The 19,670-nt window shown below is 31.8% G+C and overlaps 1 protein-coding gene across 1 annotated transcript; it reads left to right on the top strand.

Annotated features, from left to right (window-relative positions):
- The first annotated feature begins 2,583 nt into the window (after positions 1–2,583).
- On the top strand, positions 2,584–19,145 carry Pgm2a (phosphoglucomutase 2). Its single transcript, XM_080152718.1, has 21 exons — positions 2,584–2,683; positions 2,957–2,999; positions 3,922–3,977; positions 5,412–5,459; positions 5,746–5,821; positions 6,481–6,536; positions 6,904–7,006; positions 7,598–7,687; positions 8,073–8,147; positions 8,530–8,604; positions 8,894–9,010; positions 9,799–9,932; positions 11,280–11,422; positions 11,791–11,935; positions 12,159–12,244; positions 12,595–12,679; positions 12,874–12,979; positions 13,488–13,591; positions 14,056–14,117; positions 14,898–14,958; positions 18,851–19,145. The coding sequence occupies exons 1-21, from the start codon at positions 2,643–2,645 to the stop codon at positions 18,951–18,953; spliced, it is 1,809 nt and encodes a 602-aa protein (XP_080008844.1). The 5' UTR covers positions 2,584–2,642; the 3' UTR covers positions 18,954–19,145.
- Positions 19,146–19,670: the final 525 nt, after the last annotated feature.

Below are 19,670 nucleotides of genomic sequence, written 5' to 3'. Positions count from 1 at the left end.
CTGATTTACTGAATACTCAGTACTTATTCTTAGTACATTAAGGTATAGTGTTATAAGCGAAGCATCTCTATAATCAAGCCCTAAAAACGTCAGTATGTCCTTAAACAGTAACATGTATTTAATCAGTTTTAATTACAATCTTTTATAGACATGCATTAATATTCAGTTCTTACACTTCACAAGTGTTAATGTTCGTTTGTCCTTCCATTTCAGAGATTCGCTTCTATGGATGTTGTCATCCTTGTTTAATTACCTCTTGGAGCAAAGCCCATAGAGGCTAGGGGCGAAGCCGCTAGTATACATATAAACAGTAAACAAGAATCATAATATCATTATAAATATAGATATTAGCTAATAAAAATCTATGTCAATAATGCCCACATTTATAATGGATTTATTATTAAGTGAAACTTGTAGCTTGTTAAAATAAGAATCCCCATCCACCCCCTTTACACCATCCTCTCCCCTTCTACTAAAATGAATTCTATGACCCCAAATTTGACACTTTGAACACTTTGATGGATAGTTAGATGGATAGGTAGATGAATAGATATATCGATAGATAGATGGATGAGTAAATGGATAGACAGATGGATAAATAGTTGGATAGACAGATGGATAGATAGATGGATAGATAGATGGATAGATAGATGGATGGATAGATGGATAGTTGATGGATAGGTAGATAAATAGTTGATGGATAGATAGATGGATCGATAGATGGATAGATAGATAGATAGACAGATGGATAGAAAGATGGATAGATAGATAGATGGATAGATAGATGGATAGATAGATGGATAGATAAATGGATAGATAGATGGATAGATAGATGGATAGATAGATGGATAGACAGATGGATAGATAGATGGATAGATAGATGGATAGATAGATGGATGAGTAAATGGATAGACAGATGGATAGATAGATGGATAGACAGATGGATATATAGATGGATAGATAGATGGATAGATAGATGGATGGATAGATGGATAGTTGATGGATAGATAGATAAATAGTTGATGGATAGATAGATGGATCGATAGATGGATAGATAGATAGATAGATAGACAGATGGATAGAAAGATGGATAGATAGATAGATGGATATATAGATGGATAGATAGATGGATAGATAGATGGATAGACAGATGGATAGATAGATGGATAGATAGATGGATAGATAGATGATGAGTAAATGGATAGATAGATGATGAGTAAATGGATAGACAGATGGATAGATAGATGGATAGACAGATGGATAGATAGATGGATAGATAGATGGATAGATAGATGGATAGATAGGTGGATGGATAGATGGATAGTTGATGGATAGATAGATAAATAGTTGATGGATAGATAGATGGATCGATAGATGGATAGATAGATAGATAGACAGATGGATAGAAAGATGGATAGATAGAAGGATAGATAGATGGATAGATAGATGGATATATAGATGGATAGACAGATGGATAGATAGATGGATATATAGATGGATAGATAGATGGATAGATAGATGAATAGATAGACGGATGGATAGAGAGATTAATAGATAGATGGATAGGGTAAAGGGGGGCTATTTTCGTGGGGTGTTATTCCGGTAATTTTCTATCTACCTTCATTAAATGACCTTTATCTCCATGTTCCTTTCAAATGACAGAAACAAACATAAAAGCAAATTTGTTCGTTGTTAAGTTGCCTACAAAAAAGTATAAAATGAAATTTTTGTGGGATGAATTTTAAGGGTACTATATAATTAAATCCCCTTTTTGCTTGATTTGCCCCAATGTGCAGTGTGTCAAGTGTAAAATTTTATTAAAATGCAAATACAACAACAACATTAAAATAATAATCTGATATCTTTCCAGTTTCAAGATTAAACTAGCAGTGTTAGCATATGTGTGCACTTTTATTTACAGAAATTGAACAATAATTTATTATTGATGTTCAGAATTGTCACGTACAAAAACTTAAAGAATATGATCATTATTGAAAGTGAAGCTTTACTACATTAAGTGAAGGTCACAACGTCCGTCCGTACCTTCGTCCAAAAAAATACATCTCCATAATCAAGTCCAATGTAAGTTTGTCCAAATTAAGCCCCCTCTATTTTTGGGATAGATATTTACTGAATTTTTGTTCAGACTTCCTCCAAATGGTGCTGAATTTCAACTGCGTTGATACTGTATATTTGTTAATGTTCGTTTGATCTGTTGAGCTTTGTTTTAACAGATATTGTCATACTTGTTTAAATATCAAATCATTGAAAGGTAACAAAACCGTTGAATTAAGAGTAATGCCTTGGCCGATAAACAGGCGTAAATTTATATCCTCCATTAACTACTTTGATTCGACTCTTTTATTTTTTCTCTATGCATGTACCTTGGAAACTTCTAGAAAAAAATCATCCAATCAAAAGTTGATTGTTCTTTTGGGAGACATTATACCTAATTACCTATACATTTGACAGAAGACACTGCTCCCCTTAGTTTTCCTAAACTGTTGGACCTCATGATAAAAAGTCAGAGACAAGAGTCTAGTCTTTATGTGGCATTGACAAGGTAATCAAAGGTTGGCAGGATCTAGTCAATTATTTAGATTGTAATTTGTTCATTTTTAAAATTGCAGAATTGAACTAAAATGGATTCAGAGGAAATAAATAAAATAAAAGAATTGACAGAGTAAGTTGATTTTTACAATCATTAATAGCGAAGCTATTCTACAATCTAATGAAAAATGAACTCAGTAAGTCAGTCTATACTTTCAAGTATGAATACCTAGATTTGACAATATTGGATCATTGGATATTAATTAGTTAAAGGAAAGTATAAAATTTAAATTTTTGTATTTGTCTTTTTAACATAAGCAAATCCTTTGCTTTTAATGTAAGAGTTCATCCCTGTTTAACTAAAATTATAAATTTTTTTTCTATACTTCTATATTTTTTTTATTAGGCAGTGGCTCTCTTGGGATGAAAATGACAAATCAAAAGCCGAGGTAAAATTTGTATTCTTTTTATATGAAAGTTACAGGATGTCTGTCCGTGTGAAACCAATTGTCTTGCTAGGTCCAAGGATGGTTTATTACTATTTGGGGGAGGATACCTCATCCCTCCCAAGAGAAATCCCCTCTAAAAAGAAATAACCACATCCACTTTATTTTACTTTTCTTTTTGTAATCAACATTTTCCCCTCTCCCTTAGCTCAGGTGCTCTAGAGACCTCTAGGGGAGAAGCTAGTGATAAAGTTTATCGTTTAAAGTAGAAACAATGGGGTAAGGTTGAGAGAAGGGTCAACTAAAAACGCCTAGAAGCTAGATTTTTTATGAAAATTCTTTGAAGGGAATGTTTGTGTCTCCCTCCCTTGAATAAAGTCAATATATGCTATATATTGTCGATTCCTTTTTTTTATGTAAGTTATTTTTAATAAAAGTGTTTTGAAACAAAATTCCAAAACATTAATTCTCCGATTTCTAAAGATAAGATTTTCTTCTTATCTGGAAATTGTTCTAAAAACTAAAACTTTATTGTAAACAGGATATTATAAATCTGAAACTAATTTCTTTTCATTGGAAAATCATTCAATAGAAAAAGATAAGCACGGCTATCTCGAAAAAGACCAGAGAGGAAAGACACGTTACACTAGAACCCAAAGTTTTATAATAACGTGTTTTTTTTTGCTTAACAACTTTAGGGACCTTAGTTTGAATTTGATTGGTTGATTCATTAAGTGAGTACCCAAACGTACATCAATTTATCGTCGTTCATTGTCTTCTCCATACAATTACACACAATAAGTGATATCTTTTTACTATTGTTGTGCTTTCAACAACAACCTACCAACTAACAAAAAGACATGATTGCTAAGATCCTAATTGCTAATAACTTATTCTAGCTTTATATTGAATTTGAAATGTTTAGGTGTCCGAGCTTAAAATCACACAAGACTGGGATAAACTTGGCAAAATTATGCTAAAGTAAGTTTCACTTGAACAACAGTTTAAGAACCTATATTTTGCCATACAGAAAAATCATGTATAGCAAAGCATTACAGACAATTTTAATTTCCACAGAAACCTGTCTATAATACGATACGATAAATGACTATTGACAACCAGCAGACAACCTACCCTTTCATAACTCCATTTGTAGGAGCTAAGGCATTCTCACACTGTAAATATCAATTTGTGGTGCCGGTACTCGAACTTGTCGCCATCTTGAAGAAAAGCGAACGCTGTAATATACAGAAACAAATATTAAAATATTTATATTACTAGCGGCTACGCCCCTAGAGGCCTCTAGTAGAACTTTAAATGTTTTTGTTTGTTAAAGTTAATTTTTTATGTACGATACCACCTTATTTGACGTTGAAGTCTCCCAGATTTTAGGAAAATTTTCAATTTTTTTGTCATTTCTTTTGGGAGGGTGGTAGTACCCTCCCCCAAAATAGTTAAAAACCTTCCCAGGACATATGAGAATCTACCCTGTTAAGGAGAACCCGATCGGTTCAGCGGTTAGCGAGATCCTTTGGTACACACAGACAGACACACAGACAAACATCCTGTTACTTTAGTATAAGGATTAAAAGCGAAGCTTTTCTATAATTAGGGTCGGTCCGTCCGTACGTCCGTCCGTCCGTCCGTCCGTAACAGATAGCTTTTTTCGCTAATTTAGGCATGTTAGAAGTGTCCAATTGATTTCAAACTTTGCATGGTGATTCCTGTAGTAGTTAGGTACGATTTAGAAAGCGTAGCAACTCTATAATCATTACCAGAATGTCCGTACGTCCATTTTAAACATGTTGATTTTTTACTTTTTTAACAACAAATTTTTATGTGATCTAATAATCCGATTGATCTGATTTTTGGTATACTGATTCCTGGGACAACAAAGTACAATATTATAAGCGAAGCAACTCTATAATCAAGTCCTAAAAATGTAAGTATGTCCATAAACATTATTCTGTATCAAGCAGTTATTCAACAATTTTACTTACAATTTTGCTTCGACATTTATATTCTGATTATTCAGTTCTTACACTATACAAGTGTTAGTGTCCGTTTGTCCTACCGTTTCAGTGCTTCGCTTTTATGGATGTTGTCATCCTTGTTCATATTAATAATTTCATAATATTGTATTACATATAATCCCTTTAGTACATTGAAATTAAACGTGTTTGTTTAACATTTTGTAGATATTATTTTGCTTAAAACGTGTATAAAAATGTACTATGTTAAAATATTCTAAACTTCACAAAAGATTGAAATATCTAAAAAATTTTAACATAAATAATATTCGTTTAATGTCCTAAAAACAATTCACTTTGTTTTAATAATGATAATTTTTGATTTAACATTAAAAATCATCAGATCTTAGCATTTTTAAATAAACTAAAAAATAATTTTTTTTAGGCGACTTGAGTTTGGAACAGCTGGCATCCGCGGCAGAATGGGGCCAGGGTAAGTTTAGAAAAACAAAATGAGTAATTTGCTTATTAAAGTGATTGCATGTATAGGATTGATTTATGTATAGAGGTCTAATTTGACAAGAAAGAAAAAAATCGATGAGAAACGGCGGTTTTCGGTTTTATATACACTTTTTCCACATTGTAAATCAGAAAAGCAACTGCAAGCGCTGAAACCTTTTAATTTTGGTTAGGTTACTTTGTGTTATAGGTCTGATAATTTGTCACATCCACCCCCAGACCCCCCTTAGTTGATTTTAATTGATTTGTTTAATATTCAGGTTTGGGCAGATGAATGACTTGGTCATAATTCAAGTGACTCAAGGACTCAAGAATTATCTGTTGAGAGTCCAAGAGGTTGGTAAATTCTCTTTAATATAAAATTAACAATTAAATTAAAGTCAAATTTGATTTCTTTCCTATTATTTTATTATAGTTAAGTATATAGTAAAAAGTATGTGTTGCCAAAGGACGTCTTTTTAAAAATGGTTGAAGTATGCTTAAATTGGTTGTATCACCACATAACACCACTGGACATGTTCAGAAAACCTACTTCAACTGTCGATGTATTGTTTGCAGATTACTTCTGAATAATCTTTATACTCCTTGCACAAAAAAAAAGAATTATTCACTATGCATAACATGCGTTACAAACAACAGACAGAGTGAGGGATTCCAAGCTTTAAAGAAGTGAGTTAGAAGTCGATAGCTTAATTATCTAAAATGTGAAACAAAATGAATAGTAAAAATATAAAAAAAAAACAAGGATGACAATATCCATATTCATAAGTAGCGAAGCACCAAAAGATCGAATGGACAAATGGACAGAGTGAGTTACCATGTAGATGTTCTTTTGTAAATTGTTTAGTGTATGCACAAAAAATCAGCAGTCTATCTTAAGTAGCAGTAGAGAAACTAACAATTTTTCCCTATCGTCACGGACTGACAGACAAAGTGAATTACAGAGAAGTCTCAGCACTAAAAAGATAGATCTTCATTATTAATGTTTTTATTAGGATATCAAGACTAAAGGGGTTGTATATGGTTATGATGGTCGATACAATTCGGAAAGGTAATAATTTTCCAGAAAAGCTTCGAAACCGATTAATATCCGCTGGATTAGAACCAGTTCTAAGCAATACAGAAAAATCATGTATTTAGTTTTCTATAAATATAAAAATGTACAATCATAATATTAAAACCAGTTTTGTTAGCCCGTGCCTTAGGTATCTGAGGGCTAACAAAACTAGTTTTAATCTTATAATTGTACATTTTTATATCCGTGGAAAGCTGTTTAGTTAAATGAGCGGGTTATTAAACAGGGGAAAATGATTAAATAGTTTTAAAAATTTGATTTTAAAGGTAAAGTAATAATCTTATTAAGGAATATTTTTAAAAATGTTTATATAAGGGAAACTTTTCATTTTTCCCTTTTAAAGATGGGCAAAGTTGGCAGCTGGTGTTTTCTTGAGAGAAAATATTCCAGTGTATCTGTTCAAGACGACTACTCCAACACCTTTCATTCCATTTGCCATTCGCCAGGTATGCAATAAAAAAACCTAATCCTAATAGAAAAGTAAGGGTTTGTTTGTTTTAAAGCTAAAGATTTAAACATATACTGAATGTTTGTCTTTATTAAACATTTCATATAACTAAAGAAAACTTTATATTCAAGCTTTATATTCAAGCTTTTATTCTTTTTAACAACATTGAAGTATAGACAATTTCACATTTCAAAACACACTGCCTTGCAATCCTTTCATGGTTCTTATTCTGGTCGGAGCGGCGTGAAGCGCCAGACATTTTTACAATGTTGCAGAAATATTTGCAACATGAACCGATTGAGTTCTCCACTTTCAAGATGCTTAAAATATGCCCAGGAAAGGTTTTAGGCTATTTTACTTTTAGATTAAAGTGTATGGATGGTTTTAGGCTATTATTCAAGCATCTCCCTACCCCTTTGAAAAAAGAGCCCCGAGCACATCCGCTAGTTCATTAATAAGTATTTATTTTGTAAATCAATTTAGTAAGATTTCTTTGAATACCTGTTATTTTCTGTTTTACCTTCTATATGTTAGTATTCTAATTATATTTGTTGAATTATTTTTATCAGTGAACAATATTTTTTTTTAGCTTGGTTTATCAGCTGGTGTGATGGTGACAGCTAGCCACAATCCTAAGTGGGACAATGGATATAAAGTCTACTGGGACAATGGCTCACAGGTTATCTATTCTATTTATATATATTGGGAAATATTAAGAATCTCACAGTGAACCTATTATTATTTATTGTCCTATAAAATAAGTAAGATTTTTCGTGTGAAGATTAAGATCTCGGAGAATGCTGTTCCGTATTTAGTGAAGTTTCATAAAGGTCTTGGGGTAGTTTTAGGCTATTTCCCTGACCTACCTTCACTTGCCCTCCAGTAGAGACTAGGGGCGAAACAACTAGTTGGAAAATATAAAGAATCTGGTAATAAAAATATCAATTTAAGACTGCTACATTCAAAGAAAGATTTTTTCTAACTTTGAACTATATTTTTGCTCATAAAAAAGCAAAACCTTATAGCGGCTATTTTTATTTATGAACTTATTTTTCTACTTGCAGATTTTGTCCCCCCACGATAAAGAGATCCAGAAAGAAATTTTGAATTCTCTGGAACCAGAATCCGGAGCATTCCAGGTAAAAAAATAAACCAGTTTCCTTTTAACCATTTTTAAAAGCGTATCTTTGATTATGATCGGTTCGTCCGTAACTGTGAGCTCTTTTCTTTGAATTAGACATGTAAGAATTGTCCTATAAATTTAAAACTTTACATGATGATTCCCTTAACAGTAAGGTAAATTTATTATAATTATATAATTTTGTTTTGACTAATACATTCATGTTTTGCTTATTTGGTTCTGTGAATGTTCGTTTGTCCTACCGTTTAAGAGCTTTGCTTTTATGGATGATGTCATCCTTGTTTACAGTTATTATGTTAAAAGTGGTTTTGTAACCAAACATGAATTGCTCTATGGTGGTAACAATTTTAAAATCTTTCTTAATTTATCTTTTTTTGCAGGAACCAGATCCCTCTAACCCACTTCTGTCTGACCCCATGGACCGTGTCAATAACTCTTACTTCCAAGTTGTTCAGGTACAATTCGGTCTTTTAATTGTTATTGGTTTCTCCTAAAGAGGTGGGCCGATGGAATAAAGACCCCAATAATTATTTTTTTGGTTAGAAAAATCAAAGAATTTTTTAAGGTGTTACTGTTCTTCCCCCTCCGACCCACTAGGCAACATAAATGTATGTAAATGTATTAGAATAAATATAATTTAGAAATAATCTTTTTTTATTTTAACAACCAATTTTGTAATATTTATTTTAACATTTTGGTTTGGATTTCTTTAGTGCTTATTTTTCATCCTTTCATTTGATTCAGGACAAGGTGTACAATATGGAGATGAATCAAAAGCTTAACATACCTATTGTGTACACAGCCATGCATGGAGTTGGGTTTCCGTATGTCTACCAGTCATGGATCAAGGCTGGTTTCAAGGTAAAATGAATTAGTTTTTCTGTATGTTTACAAGTATGGACCTAGGCTGGTTTCAAGACAAAATATATTTGTCTCCAGCCATGCATGGAGTTGGATATCCGTATGTCTACCAGTCATGGACCAAGGCTGGTTTCAAGGTAAAATATAATTGTATTTACAGTAATTAATAGAGTTTGATACCCTTATGTCTATCAGTCATGGACCTAGGCTGGCTTCCAGGTAAAATAAAATTGTGTACACTGTTCTTAACACAATTTAACTTCTATGTCTTTAGTCATGGACAAATTAAGGCTTTCTATTCATACAGGAACAAGGGACAGTGATTCTGACAAACAATTCAAAGTGAAATTTACCTACAACCCACTTCATTCTTTTTCTCCTTTCTTACTCACTTCCCTTTAGTTACAGAACAGAACAACTTTTACGTCAAGGGTTGTTCCACAAAATATCAAAATTTTCATCAATGTGAAAAGGAATTGATTTATTGATTTGATTGCATTTTAATTGGAAACAGTTCTAACTAAGAATTTAAGAAAAAAACTATCTAAATAGAATTAGACCATTGTTATTCTTTTAAAAACACTTTTCTTTGAAGGAAAATAAAAGTTCTAATGCTCTGATTATTTAAGACAAAGCAAAAAATAAAGAACTTTCACCAAACTTTTATTAGAATTTTTTTGTTTAATTTGTTAACAAAGATATTAAATTATATAATCTTTCAACTTGTATATTGAGATTTCAAACAAAAGAGTAAATGATGAAAGATTTAATGACTGTATTTTTTTAAGGCTGACTTGCTGCACAGTGTTGCAGAGCAACAGGATCCTGACCCAGAATTTTCCACTGTGGATTTCCCCAACCCTGAGGAGGGTAAAACTGCACTAACTCTCTCATTCAAAACTGCTGATGAGTTAGGCTCAAGGTAAATTTTGAAGCCTTTCATTGACATCGTGTACTTTTAAGCTAGGCGAAATAATCTAAAGTGAATTCTTAAAAAAATTTGCCTCACTAAAATCAGTGAGGCTCACTAAAAATTTAGAAGGGATGATTTTGTCTCACTCAAATTTTAGTGAGGCAAATTGATTTTAGTGAGGCAAAAGTTTTTTAAGAATTCACCTCTGAAACAGGATTAGTTTTCTTGTAAACTGATGCCTTTTTTAAACGAAAAAAAAGATTACTGTCCTTACGTGTAACGACATACCTTAAACATCTAGAATTTGTTTTCTGTAACCTACTAGCTCAATAAGTTTGTTATCGATATATAGCACTGCACCCTTAACCTCTAAAATGACCTTAAAATCATTATAAACGATTCCAAAACTTTAAGAAAAATTATTACGGGTCCAAGGAGATATCCCTGTAACACCCCAATTATTAATGGACACCCACACATACAAATCTTTCGGAGACCACAGTTTTAGAAGACCTAAGGGCCATACAAATGACGAGAAAGCATTAAATGAAACATTTTTGAATTGGTAGAAGAAGAAAAATATGTATTTTTTTAAAGGCCATAGTAATCATTTAATGCAGAAGATCTTTTTTAATATTATCATATTTCTGAACATTATTTAAAAGCACTCAAAGACTTTACTTTTTTTGATTCAATCGAAGTCAACTGCTTTTAAATCTTTGCTAATTAATCTGGGGAAAGTTTTCTTTCTTTCTTTTTATACCCAATCCCCTTTAAGTAATAAAATAAATTTTAAGTAATTCTACAATTAGGCAATTCAATTAGACACAATATTTAAACAGTAAGCTGATATCATTAAAATTTCAGTTTAAATTTGACACTTAAAATTGTACTTTATTTTAATTTACAAAATGAAAGTATTAATACAAAAGTTTAAGGTGTAATTTATATTTTATGTTAAATTAAACATGAATGATTTTTGTTTGTCCCATAAGATCTTGCTAACCACCTTACCGATTAAGGGCGTTATCCTCTTAGAAAATTTTTTTAAAATTTTTTTCAATTTTGTACCCCCCCCCCCCCCCTCCCCCCACCTACCGACGAACAACTATTTTAGGTTAGGTTTTAGGCTAGGGAGCCGAGCGCTGCGGCTAGGCAGGCAAGGGGGCCGAGCGCTGCGGCTAGGCAGGCTAGGGAGCCGAGCGCTGCGGCCAGAGTTCATAGTTCGCTACTCAAATTTTCAATATTGAAAAAAAAATTTCTAAGAGGATAATACCTTTTAAATTTCTTGGATGATTTATTATTGATCATTAAGTTTAAAGAAAAAAAATTCCTCCAGATAATAATAATATCAAGGTATATTCTGGCAAATGACCCAGACGCTGACCGGCTTGGAGTTGCTCAAAAGGATGGAGATAACTGGAAGATTTTAAGTGGAAATGAAATAGGTGCTCTTCTGGGATGGTGGCATCTCAAAATATTCCAAGAAAAAAATCCAGGTTAGTGTCTTTTATTAACAAATTAAATGATGGGTATCAAGGTGTAAACTCAAAAAGTAGATTTTAGTATATTAGCCAACTTTAAATGATACAGACACTAAAGTGCTTAAAAATGAAAAAAAGACAGGGAGTTTTAAAATGAGAATAATGGTACTTTAAGAGTTTTAAAATATTTAAAAATTGCACATTTTCTTCAAAAAGTGTTATTACAAAAATGTTTGAAAAATGGTTCCTGTTTTTTCTTAAAACTTGTGTAATTTGGTAGTTATTTCTTGTGCTGTATGATTTTTTTTATCTTTTAATGTAATTTAATACATTAACACTACTTTAGAACGTTCACTTTGATTACAATTCATATTCTAATCTAGATGTCTCGCCCAGTGATATCTACATGCTTGCCTCCACCGTGTCTTCCAAAATTTTGAACACCCTCACCAAAAAGATTGGAGCAAATTTTATTGAAACTCTGACTGGTTTCAAGCACATGGGAAATATTTCTCACAAACTTATTGGGTAAGTAATTTTTCCTAAAACCTGTTCATATGAAGATATTTATGATTTTTAGAAAACTTTTTAGGGTATTTTATCATGTGCTAAACACTTAGTTTTACGGGATCTCATGCCTACCTTTGTGCATTTTGATTTGGGAGAAAATCTCACATTGTCATTTCAGTTGTATATAATTGTATGTTTGACTAAAGCAAAGCATTTGATTTTGTACTTTTTTTTATACTAGGGAAAACAAGCATGTTCTGTTTGCATTTGAGGAAGCCATTGGGTTTATGTGTGGCTCGGCTGTTCTTGACAAAGATGGAGTTTCAGGTAAACTTTTTAGGAAAATATTTCTGATTCTTTATATACTGATTCCTATTACAATAAGGTACAATGTTATAAGCGAAGCATTCCTATGATCATGGCCTAAAAATGTAAGTATGTCCTTAAACAGCATCCGTTATTTAAGCAGTTCTAAAACAAATTTTCTTACAATTTTTTTTTAGATTTTTTACATTTGTATTCTGATTATTCAGTTATGACACTCTACAAGTGTTAATGTTCTTTTATTCTACCGTTTTAGAGCTTTGCTTTTATGGATGTTGTCATCCTTGTTCTTTTAAAGGTTGATCCTTTTCTATGCTTAATGCCTTTTGATTCTAGCTTAATAACTATTTTAGCGGTTGCCAAGATAGGAGAGTTGATTGCTTACCTCGAAGAGAAGAATCTTACACTCATTGATCAATTGAAGGAAATTTACATGGAGTGAGTTTATTTTAATTTGAGACAATCATAAATTTCTTTTAGAGGGCATATATGTACATAGAGGGGGATTAGGGATAGCCATTTCCCTAATATTGATCCAGCTACAAAAGACTAAATTCATTAAAAATAATTAGATAGAAAATTAGTTTTCATTATTCTGTTCACTTTATCTTTAATCCCTACAACAATTTTAGGTATGGCTATCATTATACTCTGAACTCCTACTACTTATGTTATGATCCTGAGCTTACCAACAAGATATTCAACAGAATTAGGGCATTCAAGGGCGAGCCTGATACAGTAAGTTTGTTTTTAAGTTTTATTTTTAAAGAACTGGATTTTTAAGAAAAATATAGGTACTCTCTAATTTATTTTCATTCGAAAGCAAAGTTAATTCAAAGTAATATAGGTACCTATATATTTAAATTTTATGAATTAGTAAATTATCAAGGAAACTCAAAACATTTTGACAAAACTTACTTGGCGGTTTCCTTTAAAGTGCCTTGTCGAGCACAGAACACTCCCCTCTATACTGAAATAAATTGAAAATAAGGTATAAGGTGGGGGGGGGGGGGGGGTTGAGAAGTTTTTGTTTGTTTATTACTTTGGTTCATATAAAAATATTTTGATCTGCAACAGGGTTTGGGCCCTTTTGAAGGCGTCGTCAAGCATAGGAAATAAAACTACTTGCCCCCTATCATTTTCAATTTATTTCTGAAATAAGGTGTGGGGGAATCAGTGCTCGTTTGGGGTTAATCACCAGATTAAAACCATTATTAAATAGTAACAAAATTCGATTTATTTTTAGTATCCTGAAAGTCTTGGAGGCGTGGCTGTAGTTAACATCAGAGATCTGACCACTGGCTATGATTCATCCACTCCAGACAAAAAGGCTACGCTACCTACTTCAAAGTAAGTGTAAGTAGGGACCAAGGGATAGGATTATGAAATATAAATAAATTTTCCCTTTTAAATCCTTAATTTTTTAACACACACTCGTGTAACGGTATTTTCTTTGTTGTTTAACCGACTTGTATTAAACCACACCATGAGTAAAGCTGAATGCTCTGTACAATAGTTTTTTTTTTAAGCGAAGCTTTTCTTTGATTAGGTTGAGTTCCTGTGTAACGGATAGCTTTTTACGTTCATTTAGGCATGTTTGAATTGTCCTATCGGTTTCAAACTTTGCATGGTGATTCCTGTAGTAGTTAGGTACAATTTAGAAAGCCTAGCAACTCTGTAATCGTAACCAGAATGTCTCTTCGTCCATTTCAAACAAGTTGAATTTTAACCTTTTAACAACAGTTTTTATGTGAAATAATCATCCGATTGATCTGATTTTTGTAGCACTATTTCATACAATTATGATTTCTTAGGTCAAGTCATATGATAACCTTTTGGTTGGAGAACGGAATTGTTATCACTCTGAGGACATCTGGTGGGTAAAATATTAATTTGTTTTAGTTCTTGTTTTTATAATACAATTTTTCTGGGATCTAAAGAATAAGATAATTGACGATAAATTGATGTACACTAAGAGATATAAGTTTTCCGGAATTTTAATGTAGGGAGGAGATTTGAAATCTGCATCAAATTTTAAGGATTTTTTTTATAAAATTCGTTTTTTGTATAATTCTTTATTTAAAAGCGGAAATACATTTTAAGTTAATTAATTTTGACCAATAGGATAGGTGGATTTTATACTACCTGCGCTCTAATTGGTTGAATGATGTACGACATCCAATCAGAGCGCAGATTTTTTAAATCCACCAATCACGGATGCCAAAATTATTTAACTTAATATGTATTTCCGCTTTTAGATAAAGAATTATACAAAAAACGAATTTTATAAAAAATCCTTAAAATTTGATGCAGATTTTAAATCTCCTCCCTACATTAAAATTCCGGGAAACTTATATCTCTTAATGTACACCCCTGATTATGAGGAACAAAATTTCCCCTTCTTTGGTTTATGATTATTTGTGGAAATCTTTCAAGCAGTGTATACTGCTTGTTTGTACAACCCAATCAATAAAAGTCCCCAAAGTTCTAAAGCTGATGAATGAGAGAACGTATCAATTAAACTATGGGGACAAGCATAATTTACAGTTCAAGACACTAAATCTTAAATTGTAGTTGTTTTATTTTTAGTGCTTTTAAAATATAACTCAAGTATAATGTTTAATAATTAATTTATTATATTTCTAAATGAATTTAGGAACTGAACCTAAGATTAAGTACTACACGGAATATTGTGCTAAGCCAGGAGTTCCACAAAGGTAAATTTGTAATAAGCTGCGCATTGACATCCGTTGGATTAGAACTGGTTCTTAGCAATAATGAAAAATTATGTATAGCATCGTATTACAGACAATTTTCCACATATGTTAAAATTAAAATCATAAAATTAATACCAGTTTTCTTAGACCGGGCCTAACAAAATTGCTTTTATATAAATTTCCTTATTAAAGCTGGAAAGCTGTCTATAATACTATTCGATAAATCTTCTTTGATTATGAAATATCTGAAGTTATAGTGTCTTCAAGTATAAAATTGATCTTTATACACAGCTATCCTCAACAGTTTAGCGGATTTATAACCAACACGCTCCAAGCGGTCAATGGATCCTAAAAATAGACAAACTTGCTGAATCATACCTGGTTTTACCTAAATTATACCTGCTCCTTCTTCGGGACTATAGGCTTTTAAAGATTTTCACTTAAATTACCCTATTATTTGACTTAAAAATAGCGTTCGACAAGACATCCTGTCGAGCTGTTTATAAGTTTTAATACAAAAAAGATGTTACTATTTTCTTTTAAGGCCACCCAAATGTCTTGTATTAGATTTAAATTTAACCGATATAATTGTTATTGGTTCCCTCTGCCGATTCTATCCATATTTCATGAAATTAAAACCATATGAAAGAGTTGACGAGAAAATAAGAAAAGTGTTGAGAGGATAAGTAAAAACTAAGTTAATGATAGAGGTATAGTATTAAGACTAAAGTAATTTTATCTAATATAAGGTTTAACAAGGTTAACCTCAAGAAAAACGTAAATATAATGGTGGGACAAAGTAAATGATAAAGTAAATGATCAGTTCAGTTGTCATAATAAATAGGAAATAGAAATAAAAGAAAAGAATGATAGGAGAATATATAAGAAAACCGAGAAACCCCTAAATATAAATATAAAAATGTAGCATGACCAACAGACTGACAGACAAAGTAAGTTCGTTGTATGCTGTTACTTTTTGTTAAGGGATATCTTCACAAAAATTGACTTATCTATCTGATATAGTATTGGTTAAAATTAAATTTTACCATATTGTTATGGACTGACAGACAAGATGAATTATAAAGTAGTTCTGCTACTAACCCGCAACTATGGCTCGACATGTAGCGCATCCGCTCTTCGTTGGGGATGTGATAGGTTCGCGGTACAATTAAAGAAGTTAAAAATTGTTCCTACTGTTACTATATTAGGTGCGCGGCATAAATAGTTAGAGTAGGGAGACAGGAATCTAAAGGGATAAGACAATGACTTATAAAGTGATGTAAATCCCCAATGATGATACACAAATTTACCCCTTATTTAGCTAACACTTAGTGGTTGAAAAGCTTGGAAACTCAACTTAAATACCAATCAATCAAAACTTAATAAAAGTCTCCAAAGTTGTAAGCAAACAAATAAGAAAACACTATTATAAAACTTTTGCTACAGCCCAATGTCCCCTTTCCCTTCTCAGACAAAGTGTTGGTTGTCTGTTGAATGTTACTTAAATGAATATCTAACAGTGGGCGGTAGAGCTCCCATGACAAGCGCGCGGATTTTGAAATTAAAAGATAAACCCACCCCAATTAGGTAATATTTTCGCTATTAAAAACTTAAAACACATAGATGTATTTATGTTAAGTATACTCTGCTAACTTAATTTGAAGTCAAATAAGCTGATCATATTTCTACCATCCACTTTCTTATATTATGCCTGGAGTAAAAATCCAATTATAATATATAGGTTAGTACTCTAGCCTATAACTTTTCCTCAAGATAAAAATACAGTTAATCTTTTAGATGATTGTAAATTTCTTTGCTATTAATTATAGCATACTATTGAAAATCGGTATGCAAAAGATAAATTTCTTGTCAAGTTTCACAATTATCATTTTTATCTCTTGATATGATAAAAAGTAATGCATAATTTAATTTTCTATTCTTATCATAGGTGTTGGGCGTTATATACCAAAAATATTTGATGCAGTTATCAGTAAGTATATAAACAGCAGGTCAACAGTCTTTAGATTTATGAAATAATATTAAATATGTATTAGATTGTAGTTCACAGCACAAAAAAACGCGCGAACAGAGGTTAGTGGGTTAAACTAAGCACTACTTTTATTCCTCAAAAAATAAAAATCATCCTGTGATAAACATGCTGCTACTTTTGTTTTCCATAAATTGTTACATGTCTTTTATTACTATAAATAAACATATGGTTGCCCTTTAACATCCAGGGAATTTGTATTCAAAATGGAAGGAAAAGGCAGAAAAATAGCCTAAAACCATTCTGAGACCGATTTAAATTTTCCATTATTTCGAAAATTCAATCAAATCATTAGTTATTAAAATCTTAAGCTAGCTACAAACAAAAAAAAACCTTAAAACTTTAAAAAATAGAATAAGTATAAAATACATTTTACATTTGTGCCAATAAAAAAATTTGATCCTAAATTCATGTTAGTATATTATACTGTAATCTTAGGCAATATAATTATTTTTTAGGAACCGCTATTCTTGACTAGCTGGAGAATTAAACGTACACTAGATCATTTTCTGATGATATTTTTTTCTTACTGCCCTGTAATTTACTAATTACATTTCATATTTTGTTTTGATATCTATTTCAGCTTAAAACTGTAGTCATAATGTCACCAATCCTCTATAATACAAAGTAGAACGATGTCTGTCTGTCCGTCTGTCTGTCCGTCTGAAGCTTAAGATCTCGGTAACCACTGAACCGAATGGGCTCTACTCTTCAGGGAATATACCTACTGGTCCTGTGGTGGTTTTAAGATATTTTCTTGAGGAGTGGGACACCCCTAACCCCCCCAAAAACAAAAAAATCCCCCCCTTAGGGAAGACTTCAACGTCAAATAAGGTGGTATCGTACATAAAAAATTAAATTTAACAAACAAAAACATTTAAAGTGCCACTAGAGGCCTCTAGGGGCGTAGCCGCTAGTACTTTATAAAGTAGTAAGTTTTTTTGGGTCATGTAAAGGAAACGAAGTTGCGGGTTTCGTCGTATTTTAACAGTAGCTTTTGAAAGGTTATATTAGGTTAGGTTAGGCGATTGCCCCGCAAGGTTAGGCAATTGGCCCCGCCGGGTTAGAGCACCAGCAGGAGCTAGAAATAGGATAAAAGCTAATGTGAAAATATAACGAAAACCGCAACTTTGTTTCCTTCACATTAGCCAGTTTGTTTTATAAAGCTTAAGATCTGAAAAGTTGTTAGGTTGTACTTTTCAAGAAAGCACAATAAATTTTTTTTTAGTTATTTTAGGCTATTTTCCTCCTCCCCCGCCTTACCTAGAGGATCAGGTTGACCAATTAGTAATCCTTTAATGTTAAGTAGTAAGTTTTGTGAATGTATGAATTAACATTCTAATATTTGAATGGTAATTTTGTATAAAAACAAACACTGTAAATAATGGTTTTAGCAAACGCTGTTAACAATTTTATCAATATATTAAATGCAAATGACTCCTTTTTTGTAATAAAATGTATAAACAGCTCGACAGGATGTCTTGTCGAACGCTATTTTTAAGTCAAATAATAGGGTAATTTAAGTGAAAATCTTTAAAAGCCTATAGTCCCGAAGAAGGAGCAGGTATAATTTAGGTAAAACCAGATATGATTCAGCAAGTATGTCTATTTTTAGGATCCATTGACCGCTTGGAGCGTGTTGGTTATAAATCCGCTAAACTGTTGAGGATAGCTGTGTATATAGACTCGTTTGTCGGGGAGTTAACAGGTTTTATTCCTCGCTTAGTTAGACTGTGTCATATACCAGCATTCAGTTACTACCTGATAAAAGATGTCTTTAATGCCCATCATATCTTTAGTTGAGTTCGTAAAAATATTCATGATCTAATTTTCTTGCTTTTTAAGTGAATGGGCTGATTTGGAGGCAGAACTTGCCAAGATTGTGGATGAAACTGTTGAATCTCTTCTACAACCAGCCATCAATAACATCAAACCAAAACCAAATTAAACTATTTTCATGGATTTTTAAGTACCCTTGATTCAAGAAATATCTTTTTTCATCTATTTTTTACAGAAGAGACAAATGAAGTTTGATTAATTCTGCCTCACTCTTTTATCAATTTATAATTATTGGGGGGAGAAATGGTAGTAAATTATTTTAAGTGTTCTCCCTCTTTTATCGAAAGTAAAATGTAATTTTTCAAATAAACATTTCATGTACCAACTACCATGTCTTTGGTTGTTTTTATTCATGTTTTTATTATGTAAAATTTGTTTTAATAAGAGGGAGGTAGGTTGTGCTAAAATACCGTAATAGTTTGAGTTTTAAGGCTGAAAAATAGAAGTAGAACGATAATATTCACTAAAAATAAATATATAAATTTTTTTGTCTATGGTTCTATTCAAAAGGAATACAGATATTAATTTAGTTAAAATTATCGTTCTACTACTGTTTTAAGCCTTAAAACTCACACCTCTACGGAATTTTAGCACAACCTACCTCCCCATTTGCATTCTAAATTCCTATTTAATACTAACAACCTTGTTTTTTTTGTGATTTAAGTTATTTTATAATCATGTTTTAACACATACATTTTTTAGCATTTTGCTGTTGTATTTTTATCCCCTATGCATTTTAATTAACATATGTATTTCTTTAATACATTTCAATTCAGATTAACTGGTATTTCTTTCTTTTAACTAATCTATTCTTCTGGTTTAAACG

Source organism: Acartia tonsa, chromosome 3 (genome assembly GCF_053477335.1).
Source record: "Acartia tonsa isolate MP-2025a chromosome 3, ASM5347733v1, whole genome shotgun sequence".
NCBI classification, from domain to species: Eukaryota; Metazoa; Arthropoda; class Copepoda; order Calanoida; family Acartiidae; genus Acartia; species Acartia tonsa.
This window is presented reverse-complemented; position numbering and strand designations above follow the sequence as displayed.

What these genes read in the sequence shown, in the direction of transcription:
- Pgm2a (XM_080152718.1), top strand. Translation starts at nt 2,643, where the DNA reads ATGGATTCAGAGGAAATAAATAAAATAAAAGAATTGACAGA. An exon ending in GGTCGATACAATTCGGAAAG is followed by an intron (nt 6,537 to 6,903) that starts GTAATAATTTTC and finishes TCCCTTTTAAAG; the next exon opens with ATGGGCAAAGTTGGCAGCTG. An exon ending in TTCCATTTGCCATTCGCCAG is followed by an intron (nt 7,007 to 7,597) that starts GTATGCAATAAA and finishes ATTTTTTTTTAG; the next exon opens with CTTGGTTTATCAGCTGGTGT.